Below are 20,083 nucleotides of genomic sequence, written 5' to 3'. Positions count from 1 at the left end.
AGTTTGAACTGGTTTTGTGTGTCTGACTTGATTCTGCACCAGTTTTCTGCACATGAATAAGGACATGTTTGAGGGTTCTAACAAGAGAAGATAGTTCATGACACTCCCTGCAGGATTTGTTAGAGGCAACACCGTGGGGCCAAGTGTTTGCAAGGCAGGGGACTCAACCACCCAACAGAAGGATGGAGGATGGTGGAGAAAAACACAGAGGTCCAGGGAAGAAAAGGATTAGGGGAATATAAATTCATTTTTTCATTCTTTTTCTTTTCAGAGCAAAAGAGAATGTCATTCCATGTTACTGAAAGTTATTGACTTTTCTTCTCTAGATACTTTTAGACCGGGGGTACGATATAACTTCAGAATTTATGGAATCTCTACGAAAAAGACTGCATATTTACTAGAGTATAAAACAGGATACTCTCAGGAACTGGGTAAGTTTAAAGAATTGAATATGCTCCCTGTAAAAAATTGGTTCAGAACCATCCAAAGATTCTTAGCTTTGGGTTTAGGAAGATTTTATCCCCTTCATTTTCATGGCTCTATTTGTTCTGGGAGTTGGATTTTTTAAATTATATTTTAATCATACAAATGTAAGACATTTTTATCAAAGGTGGTTTACAAATTGTTATGCAAAACAAGATGAAGTCATCGATAATTTTAACACCCAGATACGTAAAGCCAGAGTGAATATTTTATTTATATCCTGGTATTCCTTTCTCTCTAGAGATAGACACTTTTAAATACAAATGAGATTTTAATCTGTGCAGTTTGTAAATTACTTTTTTGATCCATTTCACTAAACATTATTGAACCACATCATTTCCACGACCAAAAAGTGCCTCATGTTGGACAATTTAGAATGATTATAGGAATTTTCACAACAAACTGTAAAATTCAGTTTCAGTATCTTATAGCCCAAGTGCCAATTCTCAGCCCTTTTCCCTCTCTCCTCCATTGCACAATCTCTTGTGTCCTTTCTGAATCAACATCAGAACATCAGAATCAACATCGGAACAATATCAACATCAAGGCTATTTGTCCATATCCATGATAATGGTTTTTAAGTGAAGCCCTAGAGGTGAAATACTTATATCCAAGGGTTTGAACTTCTCTTAACTATTTTTTTTTTTTTATCTCTTTTACAATTTTTAGGACTTTTCAGATATGTTGTGAAATCGTCCTATGAGCTCCCACCACGGTCCCAAGCAGTGTGGGGAATTTTCATTGTCCCTCACAGTGCTTATTTACCTCCTCTGGCATCTGAGGTCTTGGGCTGGCTGAAGGCCGCACAGCTGGCCCTTGACCCTCTCATGCACATCAGAAGGAGTCTCAGGCGCCTTCACTGGGTCCACAGCCAATCCACAGATCACAGCTGGCTCTGAGGCAAGCAGGTGTGCCCTCTGCCTGTGTGTCTGCGTATGTGGCTAAGTGCATGTGGAAACAGATCCAAGAAGACTTCAGAATAAAGGAACCCAGATTTTTTGTGACACCTAGGTAGTTTTTCATTGCCTCAACCTGGGATCCAGAGTTCTGCAGTTCCTTGCTTCCTCTTTGAGCATAACCGTGACTCTTCCTCCCCTTCCTCTTTCCTTCGTAGGTTCTCCGGTGGGGTCCTCCTTCAAACATTACTTAGAAATCAAGGACAGAATCAAGTCTAAGAAAGAGATTTCATCTGTTTTTTTTTTTTTTTTTTTCCTTCCCATTTTTTCTTCTGGTGCAAGTTACTTAGTCTCTCTTAGTCTTCCTGGGCTTCTATTTCTTCACCTGTGAAAGGTAAATTGCTCAACTCCTCAGCTCTCACAAGGGATGTCCAGGCATAAATCTTCTAGAGTTAACAGATAAAATCGTTTAAGTTTTTACAGCCTCCACAACTCGCTGTGGTTCTTTATTCTGAGACTATTTCAAATCGTGACTCCTTTCTTACCCTAACTTCCCTTCGCAGCTCCTTTGGACAGCCCTCAAGTGGCCATCGCTAACTTGACCTCCCGCTCCTTTGCTATGACGTGGAAGGATTATTCCACTGAGTCCCAGCCTGGTTTTATACAAGGGTATCGTGTCTACCTGAAAGCCAGGGCCAGGCAGTGCCACCCAGGATTTGAAAAGGTGGTTCTTTCAGGTACCATTTATTTGTTCCTTTACAGTTTTGAGCTCTTATTATTCAGAGGCATTACAAAGGCTACCATCTCTGTGACCAGGCTGATGGATTTAATGATCCAAAGGAGTATTTAGACAAGCGAGTAGGCTGAACAAGGGGTGGGAGTGGGGCTGGTCGTCTGCTCCTTAAGGAATCCTGCCACTCGGGAAACTTTCTTACCCTTTTTACTTCAACTTTGTCGAATGTTATCACAACTTCTTTTTAAGTCTCTTGCAAAGCCTTGCTGTCTCTGTCAGATTTGTATGCTCTACCTGGTCACCAACAATGCCTGTTTAGTAGATTTTTTGCTTACTGCGCCATCTCTTGAAAATTTTCCCCAGGGTGCTGGAATGAATGTGATATTTGGTTGGTTTAAAAATGTTGACTGCAGAGGCAACAGGAGTATATGTCTAACTCTGTCATGAGATCTCTACCATGCTCATAAAAAAATAATAACTCTTATTTCTTAAAAAAAAATTCTAAAAACCACAGATGATTCAGTATATTGCAAGTACACCATTGATGACCCAAGAAAAAAGACATTCGTTGTGGAAAACCTACAGCCGGAATCCTCCTACGAGTTTTTCGTCACTTCGTACACAGGAGCTGGCGAGGGTCCCAATGGTACCTTCACAGAGGTCACAACACCAGATGAGCACTGTGAGTTGTTTTTCCAAATCAAAAGTCTATCCTTTGGAGTTTCTGAGAAACTTGCAAGTTCCAGAAATGTTGCCCTAGACTTCTTCTAGATCAGGAATTTTCAAACTTTTTTCCTCCAACCCTTTTCCTCTTCCTCTTTCTCTTTTCATTATACATACACCCCTCCCTCCCCCCCCCCCCCAAATCATTACACAGAACCCTGAGTTGGAGTTATTCTGACCAATTTATGCCAAGAACTTTCCTTTTGCTCCTCTCAGCCAACCCTGAGGTCCTTCTCTGGAGATCAGTGTCAGAATCCTTTGAAAATCACAGTATGTTTTAGTGTTTAGTGAAAGAGCCACAGGGAGCAGGCAGACATTAGTGGTTGTCAGTACAACTGCTCTCTGCGGCCAGTCATCCTTCTGACTGTTTTCCTGGTGGCAAACTGATAGCTTCCTGCTTTGCCAGGCCTCCAGGGGCATTTGGAGGTCAGTGGGACAGAGGCCAGGCAGGGGCACATTCACTAGCTCCACATTTGTGTACTTGGTTGGGAAAGGGTGAGCTGGAGCTGGGTCTTTTCAAAATGCGTGTGGCTGGAAGAATGGAGAAAGCAAGAAAGAAGAATGGAAATAGCTGGTTGGTAGAAAAATATATCCCTGTGGCCAACCCCGATATCCCATGATCCAGTGGTGAGAAGATAGACACTGATGGAGGGAGGGGAGAAAAGAATGTCTGCCAGGAGGGACTCAGAGGACGTTCATGTTGGGAGGGACCTTGAAGACACCCTTCGTTGTAAACAGGCTCAAAAGTCTTGCCAGAGGTCACCAATTCCTTGATGTTTGCAAGGTCTCTTTTCTGAAAGGGGAATCTTGAGGACAGAAAGGTCACATCTTGTAGAACTGCTGACCCCAGAGTGCTGACAGGTGATAAGGGCACACATAGCTGCCGGGGAAGGAAAATAACCTGGAAATAACTCCGACATGACAGAAGTGCTCCACTAATATGAATCATTGGCTCAAATCTTACACTGATTTGAGTTCGGGATACGGATGGTCACCTGATGGTCTAGCAGTGAACTGGCAGGAAATACCACCCACCACCTGCCTCTGCAGCTCTGTAACCCCATGAACAGGAAGGGCCCTTAGGGTCAGCAGTCCTGACATGCATACCTATAGCCTCACCTCAGTGAAGAGACCTTGAGTTGAAGTGCAAGTGCACTAAGAATATTGTGTAAAATTACCTTCGGGCTGGCAGGTGCCCAGGAAACATAAAAATCTCATGTGTATGCGGTAAGCAAAATGAGAAAAAAACTTGAAATCCAAAAAATTCTGGTTCCAAGTCTTTTAAGGAAAGGGTATTCAACTTATATTATGCCTCACTAATAAGTTTAGTAAACTAGTAGAAAATTTGGAAACATTGTTAGGTCCCAGGTTTGCTCTAACTACATTCATAATTTAACCAAATTTTAAGTCAATTATAGTAGTTAAAAGGGCTGATCTGGAGAGCAAGGTGTTCCTAGTGACAGAGTCAGGAAGAGAGTGCCTCTCCCCTGCCCTGGTGCCAGGCTGATTTGAGGCCAGGTGTTGAGGTGCTTGCTTAGGCCTCTTACCTCTCTGGGCCTTTTCTTTAGAACCCTGTGTTGCCTCATTGCACAGGCTTGGGCAAAGCACTTACCCAAGCCAGCTCTCCTTTTCAAGCTGCAATATCACCCACAACACTGCTACCCTCAAACCAAGCTCCACTTTTTCCAGGGTAGCCTGGTATAGGGATAGGGAGTGGGGTGTGCAGAGGAGGCAAATGGATTGAGCAGAATCATAAGTACATGGAATAACTGTTAGCCCCCACCTCCCCTGAGCAATTTGCATTGAGTATTTACCAAATCAGGCGTGATTAACTTGGCCTAATTGCAAGAAGGGGAACAGGAAAATGGATCTTCAGAAAAAGAAGCACACAGCTAGGCACTGTGGCACCACGCCTATAATCCCAGCTACTTGGGAGGCTGAAACAGGAGGATCACAAGTTCAAGGTCAGCCTAGGCAACTTAGTGAGCACCTGTCTCAAAATAAAATAAAAAAGGATTGGGGCTGTAGCTCAGTGGTAGAGCTCTTGCTTAGTATGTGTGAGGCCCTGAGTCTTACTACCAGTACCAAATTAAAAAAAAAAAAAAAGGAAGGTCACTGACATATCTGAAAAATAAAATGAAAATAGAATGATTCTCTCAGGTTAAGATATATTCTGCTAATTTTATCTGAGGCTAACTAAAAGAGTTGTACTAATCAGTTAGTATGTAACAAACAACCTCAAGGTCTCAGTGGCAGTACCACCATGACTATTTCTGCCTACTTATGGGTCAGCTGTGGCTGGGCTACGCTGGACCAAGCTGGACTCCAGCTTCAGTGGGGTTCAGGTTTATTACATAGTAGTTCACTCTGGAGCTCAGGCTGAATGGGCAGCAGCTGCCTGGGGTGAACCCTTCTCACTGTGGGTCTCAGGATCACAAGAAGACCAGTCAGAATATACCAGCACATCCCAAGCTTCTACTTCCCCACATCACAATTACCAACGTCTCATTGGCCAAGCCAAGGCATATGGGGCATCCCCAGTCAAGGGAGGTGCTCTCCACCTGCCAGGAAGCTTGGGGAAGGGTGGAGAAAGTATAATTCTAATTCTGGGAGCAACTGAGGAAGTGGGAGGTATGGTCCACTTTATCAGAAAGGTAATGAGCCTGCATCACCAAGTATTGGCTGATTGGTCAATTTCCCCCGCTGACTAGGTAAAACTTATATTGAAACATGCATAAATGAACATTTGAGGAATAATAAACATGTAAAACTATTCTGGCTCACAAATTTATTTTTATTCTTTTGAGGAGGTAGAAGTACTCATTACAAATATATCTTTCTTTTTCATTCTCCAGCCCATATGATGATCCTCATCATCCTGCCCATGATTCTTGGTGTCTTGCTCACCATGCTATCTTGCTACTGGAAAAGTGACTGGTAAGTGTGTGAGGAAGGTTTTATCAGGAAAGTGAGAGAAAACCTGAGGAGTTTAGTAGGATGGAAATGACATGGAATAATAGGAGCAAAAGTTCTGAAAAGGGAAAAGAGAAAGGAAGCATACCTGAGAATGTGTAACCTTGTTTTTGACAGTTTTGCTTTCCAAGTCAATACATGAGGAAAGTAAGGACCACTTAAAATTAGGAGATTGTGAATTGTTTTTCAGTAATCATAGCTCATATTTATTCCCATGTGCTTGGTGGTGTTCCAAGTGCTTTATGTAGAGTAACCCACTTCATCCTCACATCAGCCCTGTGAGCACTGTTTACCTCCACTTACCCAACCAGGAAATCAAAGCAGAGGGGAGAGCTAAATTGCTTAATAAGGGATAGAGCAAGGATCAGAACCCAGGAATCTGACTCCCGAGTTCTCACTCTTAATGATTCTACTAAAATGTGAATTTCAGGCTCATTATCACTGTTTTTCTAGGGTGAAAGAGAAGTGTTATCCTGACATCCCAGACCCTTACAAGAGCAGCATCCTGTCATTAATAAAATCCAAGGTAAGAACACGTTGTGGATTGGGGCCACAGTAATTGCACTTTCCTAGACCTGTTCAGAAAAATATGACAAATTAGAGGCACCTCTGCTCCCACAGCCATGAAACAGGTGGGTGGAGGGTTGGGGGTGAAGCTCTGTGTTGGAGTGCTTGCTGAGCATGTGCGCAGCCTCAGGTTCCATCCAGGCATTAGGAGAGAGTAGGGGCTTAGGGGTGGTTATTTAGAAAGAGAGAGGAAGAAAGATAGAAATGATTAGAGCTTTGATTTCTTCTGCTGGGGGGAAATCCTTGGAGTTTTCAGCACCACCTTCAGGTTAATTTGTGACCAGGAAGAAATGTTAACAAAATTGAAGCTCCAAGTACATTTCACATGCTTAATATACTTGGGTGCACATCTCCTGACACATTTATATTTATATATTTTTTGCTTTCTTTCCAGGAGAACCCTCACTTAACAATAATGAGTGTCAAAGACTGCATTCCAGATGCTATTGAAGTTATAAATAAACCAGAAGGGACCAAGACACAACTCCTGGAGACTAGGAAGCCAGTCACAGAAAACGAAGTAACTAAGCCTGTCTACCTTTACCTCCTGCCAGAAGGAAAGGATTCCTCTGACCCTGGCCCCTGCATCTGTTTTGAGAACTTTACCTATAATCAGTCAGCTACTGACTCTGGTTCCTGTGGCCATGTCTCAGTACCGCTTGAAGAGCCACCATGTCAGCTGGGATTATTGCCCTCACCCAATAATTTACTGAAGACACTAGAAAAAAACTACATGAACTCCCTGGGAGAAATGCCAGCTGAAGAAACCAGTTTGAGTTATGTGTCCCAATTGGCTTCACCCATACCTGGAGACAAGGACAGTCTTCCAACAAATCCACCAGTGCCAGCACACTGTTCAGAGTATAAAATGCAAATGGCAGTGCCCCCATGCCTTGCCTCACTTCCCCTTAATGAGAATAGCAGCCACTCCTCGATGACCCTTTGAGGTCAAGGTGAACACTACCATTAACCAGCACAGACCCAGCACATACACTACACAAATGCTACAGGTTGCAGAGCTGGTGCCATTCCATAATCACCTGTCCTGGCCCTTAGTCTCAGTGAGCTGTCACTATTTACAGGCTTATTTTTATAAGACCACTACAGTCTGGCTAAAGGCCAGAAGCTCTTTAACATTCTCCTTGCAGGCTTACTGTAGAAATGGCAGAATCATAGGGACATGCTGACCTGGTTGCTGTTTCTTCCAGGCTCACCTCTCTCATGATAGACCTGAACCTGACATAGGGATAGGCATTAACCACTCACTCCACAAACCCCCAGTACCGTACAGGGTAGCTGTGGTTCTAGAAGTTCAGTCTTTAGTGAGAAAACATTTCCATTAGAGTTCACCCCCATGTTTAATATCTTAAGGGTAAAGTAAATAGGAAGAAGGCTTGGATAAAGGCCACAGAAGATTTAGCACTACAGCATAAATTGTGAATGTTCATCTGCTGTTTAATAAAAAACTTAATAGAGGTGTTTGATATCAAATCAGCTTTTAGATTTGACTTGAAATTGTTAAGAATTTATAGTTTCTTGACCCAGTAAAATTAACACTTTTGGGGACACAGACCTAACCTAATAGGTAAGATGTGTGAAGTAGGATCCTCACAATTCTTCCTCTGTCAACTTTACTTAATACAGTGAAGGACTAGGATTAGCCAAGAACACCTGCCTCGGTGTCAAGTCAATAGTATTCCTGTTCAGTTGACATCAGTCTTTTTCCTTAATTTTTGACTACCTCAGAATAGAAAAATATGCCATTGAGCAATTCCACTCACACTTTATGGCTCCTCTTCTTTTTTTTTTTCCCAAGAACTATGTGTAAATGACCTGTTTCTACTTAGCATTCTTTGGGTCAAGAGAATTGTCTCATTTTAATTCCTATTATGCTAAACTAATAAATAAAAAGGAACTTCAATGTTGGCTACAAGAGAGACATAACTGTAAAAAGTTCTATGGAGGGGGAAATCTATGCTGGCATCAGAGCCATTTTGTTGCCTTTGAACCAACGTAGTTGGCCGTCCATATTTCTGGGTTCTGCAGCTAAAGCTTCAACCTACCACGGAGAGAAAATATTCAGAAAAAAATTGCATCTATACTTAACATATAACAAACATTTTTCTTGTCACTATTCCTTAAACAATACAGTATACCAATTACTTACCTAGCATTTACTCTGAATTAGACATTAAAGACGACAAAGTCTTTGGAAGGATATGAGCAAGTTTTATGCAAATGATCTATCATCTTATATAAGGGACTTGTCATCCACTATTTTTGTTATCCCCAAGATAACAAAATAATAAGATAATCCCACCAAGAACACCTCAGGATAACTGTACATGCAAAGCACCTGGTACCTAACAGGTGTTCAATACATGGTAGTTCCTTTCTCTTTCCTCTGCCTGCCAACCAACCTCATTTGTCATACTTCTAAACAAGCATAAAGAGGGGTTGCTTTAGTATTGTCAATTGCTTTCGGTGTGGTAGAAATGACTGGCTAGGCACATGGCTCTGCCACCAAATGTCAGCACTATAGAAAGTCTCCACATCTCATGTGGCTTTAAAATATACCTATACAAGCCAGTTCTGTTGTGTTCAAGTTTTCCAACCTCTTCCTTACATATAACCAAGACCTTTGCTGGAAAATTTGGTTATGTACTAACAAAACAGTATTTTGATTAGTCTAACAGTTGTGAGAAGACTTTGGGGCCAGTATTGTCATCATTTATTTATGCTCCTTTGTCAATTATGCTTTTCTTTTGAAACTTGTATGCACATATGTCAACATTGCTTGATTTGTAAATGTTATTTTTCCTTTAGATTGTTTAAAACATAATCCACAAACCCTGAAGTTGTTTTTGCTGTTGCAATAAGCTTTAATTAAAACATTTCACCATTTTTTGTGTTTAATCTATATCAGTGAAATGAAAATCTAACAATCAGCATAGCCAATAAGCCACCTCATTAGCTTACTAAAATGTCAATTTCTAATTACCTCTTCAATCCTCCTAATCAGTCTCTGCAGCATGAGACCTGGAATCCCTATTTCTCATTTCCCAGGCATTCAGACTCACACTAAACTTTGACAATCAGTGGCCTGTGCTGAATGAAGTCTTTCTGAAGTCTAGCAGAAAATGCCTAGAAAGAGCTTTCTGTGTACAATACCACTGTGACCTATAGTTATAGCCATAACTCTACAGAACTATACATGTGTACATTCTTCTTCAATGTTCATAACAACTGAATACATTGGTTTCTAAAAGCTTTGTTTTTAATACTATGTGCCATCTTATCATTGCCTTAAGAAGTACTATTCAGAAACTTTGAAGTTTATATTCATGTGTCAGAAGAAATATCAGGATTATATAAACATACACAACATAGAATTTAAATATATATACAAGAATAGAACAATGAACCTTATGTAGCATCATTAGCTCCAACAGTCACCATCCATGGCTATTCCAGCCTCATTCACACCCCTTTTCACTCTTCCTTCTTACATTATTTTGAAGCAAATAATATAGTTCAAATGTCTGAGTTTCTCTAAATAGAGCTCTACTTTTCCTAACAGAGCCCTAAAGTCTTTTAAAAAATTTGCAACTAAAACCAAACAAGTAGTAATTCACTGAAATATCAGGATATTTTGGTGGTGGGCTAGACTGGCATTCTTGACCTATAAATGCTGCATCAGCCTGCACAGCAATAATCAGTTGTGTGCAAGGAACCATAAGGCATCTGACTGGGAGCAAGGATCTGTTGACATCAGTCACAAATCTGGTGAAAATGCTTGCTGACATTCTCCTAGTCCATATGTGTGTCAGCTTTTTGTCATTATGTCAAAACACCTGACAAGAGCAACTTAAAAGAACAAAGGTTTATTTTGGTTCATGGTTTCAGAGGATTCAGTCCATGGCAGCTGGGGAGCACAGAAAGGGGCCAGGGAGAAGATATACCCTTCGAGAGCATGTCCCCAATGACCTACTTCTTCCTAGCAGGTCCCATTTCCCAGTACCCATTTGGCCATCAATGGATTCACCCCTGGGTGAAGTCAGAGCCCTCAGGATCTAACCACTTCCCTAACATCACACCTCTGAGCGCAGGAGACTTTGGGGAACGTTCCAGATCCAAACCATTATGATATTAATTACAGTCAATCTAATAGAATGTGCTTAAGAAAATCAAATTGAAGTAGACTCAGGTAACATTGCTTCTAAGGGCTCTGTTGAAAGATAAGTTTGCTTCATCTCCAGTAATTCAGAAAACATGTTAAAACATTGCATATGAAGTAGAACTTTTATAATCATGAAAGAAATATAACAGAAGAAAAAAACTTCAGAATTAGCAGTTGAACTGATACCTAAAAAAAAAAAAAAAAAAAACAAAAAAACAGGTATATTCAATTTGAAGGTCTAAGAACAGGTCATGGTCTTAGTTCTTTAAGATAAGCATTAAAGAAACAAAATTTTGAAAAAAAACATAAGCCAATACTCAAGTAGTATTTTGCTTTTATACACAAAGATTTTTAAATGGAACTTTTTTCCCCCTTTAGTGCTGGGAATTGAAGCCAGGACTTTGTACATACTAAGCATATGCTCAACCCCTGGGCTACATTCCCAGCCCCATGAACCAACATTTTAAAAATTCAGCTGTATTGGGACTTTTTCCAAAGATCAGCTGAATGATGACAACATTAATTGTTCTTTTAAAGCTTATTTTGGGATCAACTACATTTCTGATACATAGTGGAGGGCAAAAGAAAAAATAATATGCAGAAACCTGCTTAAAAGCCACACTATCTGCAATCTGTTTCTTAAAGTAAGACACATATTTTACATATGTGTATTATATAATTTTATTCTTTTTAGTTATACATGACAGTACAGTCCATTTTGATATAATTACACAAACATGGCATATATCTTATTCTAATTAGGACTGCAGTCATTGGATGTACAATGATGGTGAGAGTCACAGTGGCATATTCATACACATTTCCAAGAAAGTCAGGCCACATTCATTCTACTATATTTTACCATATTTTAACAACTATAATAGACTTAATTTTGATGCTAAATTTTATTCTCCAGAATTATAAATCTCCCTATAATATTTTCTGCCACTGGGTGCTACGGATTAGCCTGTCTGATGATGCCAGTTAATGTGTGAGAAGTTTTCATACACACAAGTCAGTATCTTTGGATTATCATTTATATATAAAAATTTCCTCAAAAAATTCAGTTATTTTTACAGATATTTCTGTTTCCCAACCCTTAATAAGAACTTGAGACTTGAAAACTGAAGGGGTGTTGGTTTAAATTATGGAGGAAGTTTTAAAAAGTATAACAGTTATTTTTAATTGTCAGAGACATTCAATGTGTTACTGAACTAGCCCGCGGCTTGTGGTACAGAAAAGTCACCTGTAGTGGCAGCATTACATGATTCAAGTCAAGGCTGTGTGACTACAAATTATTTTAAGTTTTCAAATAAAACAATACAACCACAAGTTTAAGAATTTTAAGTACATTTTATTAACAATGTATCCCTTTGATAATATTATGCTTCAGGTGGCTTGTAATGCCCTTGACATAAACTGTATACATTATACAAAAACAAGAAAACGACAACAAAAAAATCAAGGTGAGCAAAACCATTTGGGGACAAATCTTATTTAAATTATACACAACTCAATGAAATATTCTTACGGAAAATATATAAATACTTTTTCTTTCTATGTTACAGTTATACAATATAAATCAGATTTCAATGTCTGTTCAGTGACCTACAAACACCAGAACCTCCAAATATGTAGCAGCGATTACTAAATAAAAAAAGAAAATCATGTGGTTAGAGAGCATTAAGTCTGAGTTTTTTTCACAATCCCTTACCACTTTTTAAGACTAATTTACGTCATTTGTTTTATAATGCATCTTTAGGGTTTCTGAGAGACCAGTATTGGAACACTTTTCAACAATCATCTATAAAAATTTTTCACTTCCCTTCTCCACCCCAAGACTTTGCATTTTGTGCTAAATTAACCTAGTTAAGTGGCAAAATTGTTTAAGATATACTTTTTTTTGGCATAAATTATATTTTTCAAATTAAGTATTTTATAAAGAAAGTCAAACAAAATGTGCAATTTATGCATGCTGTGGCATAGTTTTTCACCTGCATTACAAAAATACTCCAAGGGGGGTAAAATTCAACATTCTGGGAGTCATATAAATCTATAATGAATGAAAACTACCCTGGGAACCTGGAACTAAAAGAAAAAAAAAGTTCCTAGAAAGAGTCTTAAAGATGTACTTGTTTCAATGTTCTTTGATAAGCACTGCTATTAATGTCACTTTAAAATCAAACTGTAATGAAACTCTTGATGGTAATAAAGTATTTCATTAATGTAGAGACAATGGAGACCTTTCCCAACTTACATTTCGGGAAATCTGAAATGTTCATTCATTCTAAGCAGTTCTTATTAGTCTCTCAATTAATTTTACCTTTTCTTTCTTGCCGTGTTTTAATGGATTGTGAATTTGAGATGAAACTGGAAGTATAAGACTAAAGGGGAAAAACATCTTACTTCCAAAGAACATTTCCCAAAGTAGTTTACAAGTTCTTCTCACACAAAATTAGCACCTCACTCTTACCATGCAAAAAATAACTGCAGTTATAATTTGAATGACAGACAATTTGGTTTTTATTGCTTAATGATCTGTGCTTTAATATGGGGATAAAAGGCATTCTCTGAATGGAATGAAATAAAATTTTATATAAATAGCAACAGACAAATCTAAATAAGCACTGACACCTCACTGTTGTATACTTTGCCACTGTGACATGCCTTGAAACATTCAGCTTTAATTATCTCAAGCTCTAGTCAAAAGAGCCAAAAACTACTAAAGCCACCATTTCCAAAGGACTTGTACACATTATAATAATAATGTATGTACTTCCAAAGAGCCTCTTTTTAATGTCACTGTCTTACAGAATGTCCTTATGCTAATAATCCTTATTTAAAAAAATTTAATTAGGGAGAACACACTTTCCCTCCCTTCAAATAAACCTAAGCACAAACAGGAAATAAGAATGTAAGAAATTTTAGAGCATATTTAGTTATGAATACTAAATTTCTAATTTCCTTATTTATCCGTATTTACTCAGTAAGTGAAGCAGAAATCTGTTCTTGAAAAAAAGTCAATTAGAAATGACAATTCACTTTACATAAGAAATTCACAGTTTACAACCAGTCTAACTTTTCAAATTATTCCAAATTATTCAATAATTACCAAGAGTACAAATTTATGTGAACTAAGATTAATTCTAAAATCTTGAAAAACTATAGTGTTGGTATTATTTTGGTATTCTATAATCTGGTAATATCTATTATTTATAGATGAATTTCTCATTTCTATTACCACTTACACCATTCCTAATCTTTTCTGCTATAATTTAATATTCTTAAACATGTATGTCAAATCACTTGGCACTGCATGTATTTTTCATCATAAAAGTCTATTTTTATACAAACAAGTACTCAAAGAAAATGTATTAGACCTGCCTGTCAGTGAAACTACGGATAAACCAAATAGCACTATAAATTTAAATATAGATTTTTTTTTCTTAGTGCAGTGATGATCACAAAGCTCTGAGTGTCTTCCCAAAGTAAGTGCTATAGGCTGACATAATACACACAAACATGTCTTTCAAAGTAACAGCCAAAAAATTCTGTTCAGGCTAATAGCAACAGCCTTAATTTCAGGATGGATGAGTTAGGGACACAGGGATGGTCTTGTGTATGTGACCCAAAAAAAAAAAAAAAAGAAATTACTGCTAATTTTGAGGGATTAAACCACAGATTTTATAGTCTAATTAACTGAGGTAGTATTTAAAATGAATGTCTAAAACCTTATTCCCATTTTTAACAAGAATACTATACTATTTCCTTTGGAGTTTTTAACCACTATTTGGTCAAGTATTTCTGACATTTGGTTCTCTGGAAAGGCAGTTTAATCATCCAGGACCAAAGACCAAGGTGACAGGCAACTTTCTTAGAAGTACTGTTGACATTTAAATAAACACTTGGGTTCAGTGATAAAGTTAAAAATTTTGTTTGTTTTACCTTCATAGAATTTTATGAGAGAAAATTTGAAGAACCACTTTTTAATATAAGCAGCAGCTTACAGCCCTTATCTGCTTTGTTATAATGTAAGTTGCTACACAGTGCACATAAGAACAATTCAATGAAGTGCAGTCAAAGAGGTGTTAGGAAGGAAATGAGATGAAAGGTTTCATCCCAATGGGAATTTTCAGTGCCAGTAAATTAAAAAAAAAAAAAAAAAAAAAAAAAACCAAAAAACCCACCCGAACCCCACCCCCAAATCAACCAAACAAACAAACAAAAACTATCTCTGTGAATTATGTCTTCTGGTTCACAGGGTTCTCTAACAGAGATCTCAAAGAATAGACACATTACAAAAAGGATCTGCAACTTGGGAAAATATTAACCAATGTTCTATGACCGTGTCAAAGCTGATGTGTGACTGTAAAAATGATCTACACAAAAAGGGTCCTAATCAGTCCAGCTGGATTTTTTTTCTATTTCCATTTATATATAGATTTCAAAAAGATAATCCTTTCATTTACAGGCATTCTAATGATGATGGCCATGCTATTTTTATATACAAATTTGCATATATGTTTAATTCCTGTAAAGATTTCCAAATATCTTTATACATATACAAATTAGACAGACAAATACAACCTTGCCCTCATCAACTTAACAACTTCACAAATGTGATAAAGGCAAAATCACTGCATTTATTTAGTTTGTGCAAAACAAGAACACTGATATAAAAATTAAATTACTGCTGCTTTAAAATTTAGGACTTAAGGCTTTTCACTACAAGTTGTAATATTAATAATGAGTTTTGTTAATGATTTTTTAAAAGGAAATATGGCTCTTCTTTTCCCATGGAATGTATACATTGCAGGCAAACTTATCTTCCATGGGATTTCTGAAGTATTATTTAATGCTTTCCTTTACTCTGGGTCTAAAGTAATAGTGCTTGTTCACATTCCTGTTTAAAATGATAATACAGGAAACTGATAAAATGGAAGTCCTCTGGAAATATATGCATTCTATAAATGGGAAATACTTTCAATTGACCTATCAAATGATTTTAAAATTTTAATCAGGAACTGTAGTGAAAAACCTTAATGGGTTCAAATAGCCTATAATAACACAATGAAACAAAACTGAAGAGATGGAAAAGAAATAAGAATCTTTATGTAGTCTAATAACATAAAAATAACTTACAAGTCCTGGGTTGTTGAGGCTCTTCTTTTGCTTTGAGGTTATAAACCTCTGAAGTAGTGTTACAAACATTAAGAAAATGTGGAAGGGCCAAAGTTCCCCTCTAATACCAGCAGTTACAGCACACCCCATTGTGGTAACAGGATGCAGACTTAAGAGACACTGATTCCTGGTTTCCACGAATTTAGTTAACAAACAAGGCATCTTTATATTTACTCTAAAAAAAAAAAAAAAAATTCAGAAACAACAATGTGAAGGGCGCTTCTGCATATCCTATTATTATTCCACTGTCGTTATGCTTTTAAAATGAAAAAATAGAAAACCTATGTAGGTATTCAGTGCTTGGCTCTTGCATATGATGGTAACTGAAATTTTCAAAATTGTGTAATGAATCATAAACCCTTCGAAGGGCTCAACAGGGGAGAGAAGGAAGTTGTTTTGGTTAGGGAAATCAGCAGTTCCAACTGTTCATGTACCAGTAATTGCTGGAACAGTGTGCAGAAGATACTCCTGTCTTTGCTGCCCAGTCAGTCAGTATTTTCTGAGGCTTTCAGGAAATCCACAAATATGAATATATATAGTATATATCTATACACATCATAAATATGAGGTCAGGATTCAGCAGATGTATCGATTATAGGTTGCTTTGGTGGTATTGCTAGCACAGCCTCTGCTTCTTCATGCATCTAGAAAAAATATGGTAAACCGTTAATGACCTTCACACAAATGTAGATATATTAATGTAATGTAGATATATTAATTCTTTCAACGTAATTCGAACAGAATTATTCTTGGAAGAAAAATTTCAGCAGTAAAAATTCTACTTACTTGTAAAAACTGTACATCTTGAAATAATTCTTGTATAAACCTCCGGCATGGAAGTCTAAATGTGCAGTGTGACAGCAAATGAGAAACCTCAGAGTAAAGGCAGATATCATCAAATGTTTGAGGATACTTCTCCTTGATTCTAAAATGAAAGAAAAGACTGTGGTGTGATAAAACTATAATCATTATTTACCCTTTTTTCTCCAAAGTATCACTGACTTTAAAAACATTTCTTCTCCAGATATTGGTTAGATATCATATCTGGGGTGACAGCTTAAGAATATAATAAATATTCCTATTAAACACTTATGTGAGATACTCTGAACTTTAGGTTTGTTTTAAAACTGGATTTTTTGTTTGTTTTGCTTTTTTTTTTTTTTTTTTTTTTTTTTTTGAGTCAGGTCTATGTTGCCCAGGCTGGCCTGATGGCCTGGAACTTGCCATCCTCCTGCTTCAGCCTCCACGTAACTGATTGTGTTTTGTTTTGTTTTTTATTTTTTAAGATTATCAAAATCTGAATGGCTCTTGTAAAATAGAAATAGTATTTTTCACCAACATGGGAAATTGCAGTATTTATTTATCAGCCTAGGATGACTTAAATATTTTCAAGTTCAAGTTTTAAAATAGAAATGTTTTTAGACTAAAGTTATTAACAACTTTGAGTTGTCTAGATCTTCTGACACTTCAAACAGTGGCTTTTAGCTGGAGCACTCAGAATCAGCTGGGGGATTGGGCAGGGGATTAAAAACTCCTACAGTGCTCAGCTCCAAGGTGGATAGTGAGACCCTGGCACCTACATTGCCTTTTAAAAAGCCTTGCTGGAAACCCTGAGGTGCATTTCTTTTGAGAACCACTATTTAAAATAGTTCAAATAAAGATGCTAAAGACTCAATTTGAATTTTCTTTTATCATGTTGTTCTAATTTAGAAAAACAGTAAAAATCCTACAACTTTTATTAAGAGAAAAAAAATTAAACAATATAGGACTTGTTTAATAGAAGTCTTTTTTTTTTTTCCTAAAACTTTCTGGTCTTAGAACTTCCTCACCTTTCTAAAAATTCTTAAGGACCCTCAAAAGCTTATCTATTTCTTTATTTTTCTTTTGGTTGGGTACACTTCAATAATTACCACATCGGCGGTTCAAAGATATTAACTCATTTAGAAAAAACTTTATATGTTATTATAAATATACTTCAATAAGAAACCTGTTTTTCTAAAACTAAAAAAATAAAAAAAATGAGAAGAATAGCATTAGTTTTTTAAATTTTTTTTTAGTTGTCAATGGGCATTTATTTATTTATTTATATATGGTGATGAGACTCAAAATCAATGCCTTACACAGGCCAGCCCAGTGCTCTACCTATAAGCCACAACCCCAGTCACTAACATTGTTTTTATAGTTCTACATTTTTACAGATCTTTTATAAAGTATGGCTTTAAAGAAGATAGTGTAATTCTCATGTTTCCTTCTGCATTCTCTGCTGCAATATATCGTTTTGAGGAGAATATACAGAAATAAGTATAAGAAAATCCAGCCTTGGATATGCAATGTAATTACTGATGTTAATTTGTCTAACTTTTGAAGTACTTCAAGCATCATTTTTCACCTTAAAAAGCAGAATAACATTCATGAATATAATTTACTCACGTTAAAAGTCCAGTTTCATGACATTTAGTTGAAACTGAACTACTCAAATTAACAACTAATCTTAGAACTTCTTTGCGAAGAAGTATACGGCACATTGGTGTATCATCTGGAATTGTTTTGACACCTGAAAAGAAATTTCAGTGTGAAGTTATTTTATCATTATGCAAAATGACTACAATTCATGAAATTTGTTTTTGAACTTTACTTGAAATCTAAAACTGAGATTAATTACACAAGATCTGCAGATTTGTAAGTGGCAGATACAGGCACAATATTTAAGTCTGCTAAACTGCACAACTAAAACTGACTGGCCATAGTTTTGAGACAACTTTATAGTATTTATGAGAAACAAAATCAACTCAACATAGTTTTATTAATAATACTTGGAAGCGAATCTGAAAACTTACCTAATAATAATTCTGTGCTTTTGGTGCTGCTAGCTGAGCCTTCTTGAGACACCCCATCACTGCATCCAGAAATCCCTGAAAACTTAGAGGGAACCACTTCTAAAGGATTGTGGATAGTCTGCTCACACCAATCAGAATATGGAATATCTTGAAGGTCTGAAGAAAAAATGGTTTCAATGAAAGTATCATAGTGGCTTAATTCCTGTGTTTGTACTGTACATTCTGAAAGAGAGGAATCCTTGTAATTTCTTTTCAGTTTTCAATAATTACTCCCCATGGTAAGTATTTTCAGAATGAATCTATACTGCTCAGATAGTGATTACTCAGGGAACTCTGTTAAATCCTAAAGACATTTATAAATAATAATTTATTTTCCCACAATAAATAATATAAGAATATGTGATTATTTTAAAAATCCAAGTAAAGATGTATTCAGAATTAAAATTCAGAGTATCTTCTTATCTTCTACACTCTTCCACCCTTCCTACCCCTATCTAAATACCCTTTTTATAGTAAATGCCATTAAAAGTTTCACATATATAATTTCAGATCTTTTGCTATTTTATCTTCTCATTCTTAGGTTAGTAGGCTTATACTGAATTTATTATTCTATGACTTGCTCCCCACATCTTAATAAGTACAAATATAATGATCACACTTTTCTGGTTTATCTAAAGTTTACTTCATACTTTAGAATTATATTTTCTATAGTACCCATCCATAGTGAAGGTACTCCTGCAAGGGATTTTTAAAGTCAAGCAAACATCCTAGTTCAAATGCTTTTTTTGATTTAAAAATTTCTTGGGGAATTACATTAAATGATTAGAGCAAATGAAAATCAGGACATCTATGGTTATTGTTTTACAAAGTAACACTGGGCAACCAAAAAACAATTACACAACCTTAGTGCTATAAGAAATGTTGAGGCCACTGTGAATGGAGCAGTTTTCCTGTTTTCCTAATTTCTCTTTCAGTAGATCCCATCACTGATGTATAGGAACACGATTTATAGGTGTTGATTTTATATCCTGCTACTTTGCTGAATTCATTTATTAGTTCTAGAAGTCTTCTGGTTAGAATTTTTTCGATCTTCTAAATATAGAATCATGTCATTAGCAAATAGTGATAGTTTGAGTTCTTCTTTTCCTATTTGTATCCCTTTAATTTCTTTCTCCTAATTGCTCTGGCTAGAGTTTCAAGGACGTTGTTAAAGAGAAGTGGTGAAAGAGGGCATCCTTGTTTTGTTCCAGTTTTTAGAGGAAATACTTCCAATTTTTCTCTAATTAGAATGATGTTGGCCTTGGGTTTAGTATATATAGCTTTTACAATGTTGAGGTATATTCCTACTATCCCGAGTTTTTCTAGTGTTTTGAACAGGAAGAGTGCTATATTTTGTCAAATGCTTTGTCTGCATCTATTGAAATGACCATATGATTCTTGTTTTTAGGTCTACTGATGCGATGAATTACGTCGACTGATTGCCATATGTTGAACCAACCTTGCATCCCTG

General features: G+C 36.7%; 2 protein-coding genes and 1 long non-coding RNA gene across 5 annotated transcripts in view; 2 read left to right on the top strand and 1 right to left on the bottom strand.

Annotated features, from left to right (window-relative positions):
* Window positions 1-9,279, top strand: part of OSMR (oncostatin M receptor) — a 66,422-nt gene extending 57,143 nt beyond the window's left edge. For both annotated transcript variants that reach the window (XM_079144454.1, XM_079144455.1), the window contains exons 13-18: window positions 327-431; window positions 1,943-2,116; window positions 2,627-2,794; window positions 5,691-5,772; window positions 6,262-6,334; window positions 6,770-9,279. In XM_079144454.1, the coding sequence (XP_079000580.1) occupies window positions 327-431; window positions 1,943-2,116; window positions 2,627-2,794; window positions 5,691-5,772; window positions 6,262-6,334; window positions 6,770-7,321 (1,154 nt within the window). In that variant the 3' untranslated portion in view covers window positions 7,322-9,279. The remainder of the gene's footprint in view (window positions 1-326; window positions 432-1,942; window positions 2,117-2,626; window positions 2,795-5,690; window positions 5,773-6,261; window positions 6,335-6,769) is intronic.
* Window positions 1-20,083, top strand: part of LOC306663869 — a 408,598-nt gene that overhangs the window by 340,603 nt on the left and 47,912 nt on the right. The window lies entirely within an intron of this gene.
* The window catches only part of RICTOR (RPTOR independent companion of MTOR complex 2), a 119,143-nt gene continuing 114,238 nt past the window's right edge, over window positions 15,179-20,083 (bottom strand). The window contains 4 exon segments of the mRNA XM_079144446.1: window positions 15,179-16,380; window positions 16,523-16,661; window positions 18,167-18,290; window positions 18,574-18,729. Of these exon segments, the coding sequence (XP_079000572.1) occupies window positions 16,306-16,380; window positions 16,523-16,661; window positions 18,167-18,290; window positions 18,574-18,729 (494 nt within the window). The 3' untranslated portion in view covers window positions 15,179-16,305.

The sequence above is a fragment of the Sciurus vulgaris genome, assembly GCF_902686455.1.
Source record: "Sciurus vulgaris genome assembly, chromosome: 6".
Taxonomy (NCBI): Eukaryota; Metazoa; Chordata; class Mammalia; order Rodentia; family Sciuridae; genus Sciurus; species Sciurus vulgaris.
This window is presented reverse-complemented; position numbering and strand designations above follow the sequence as displayed.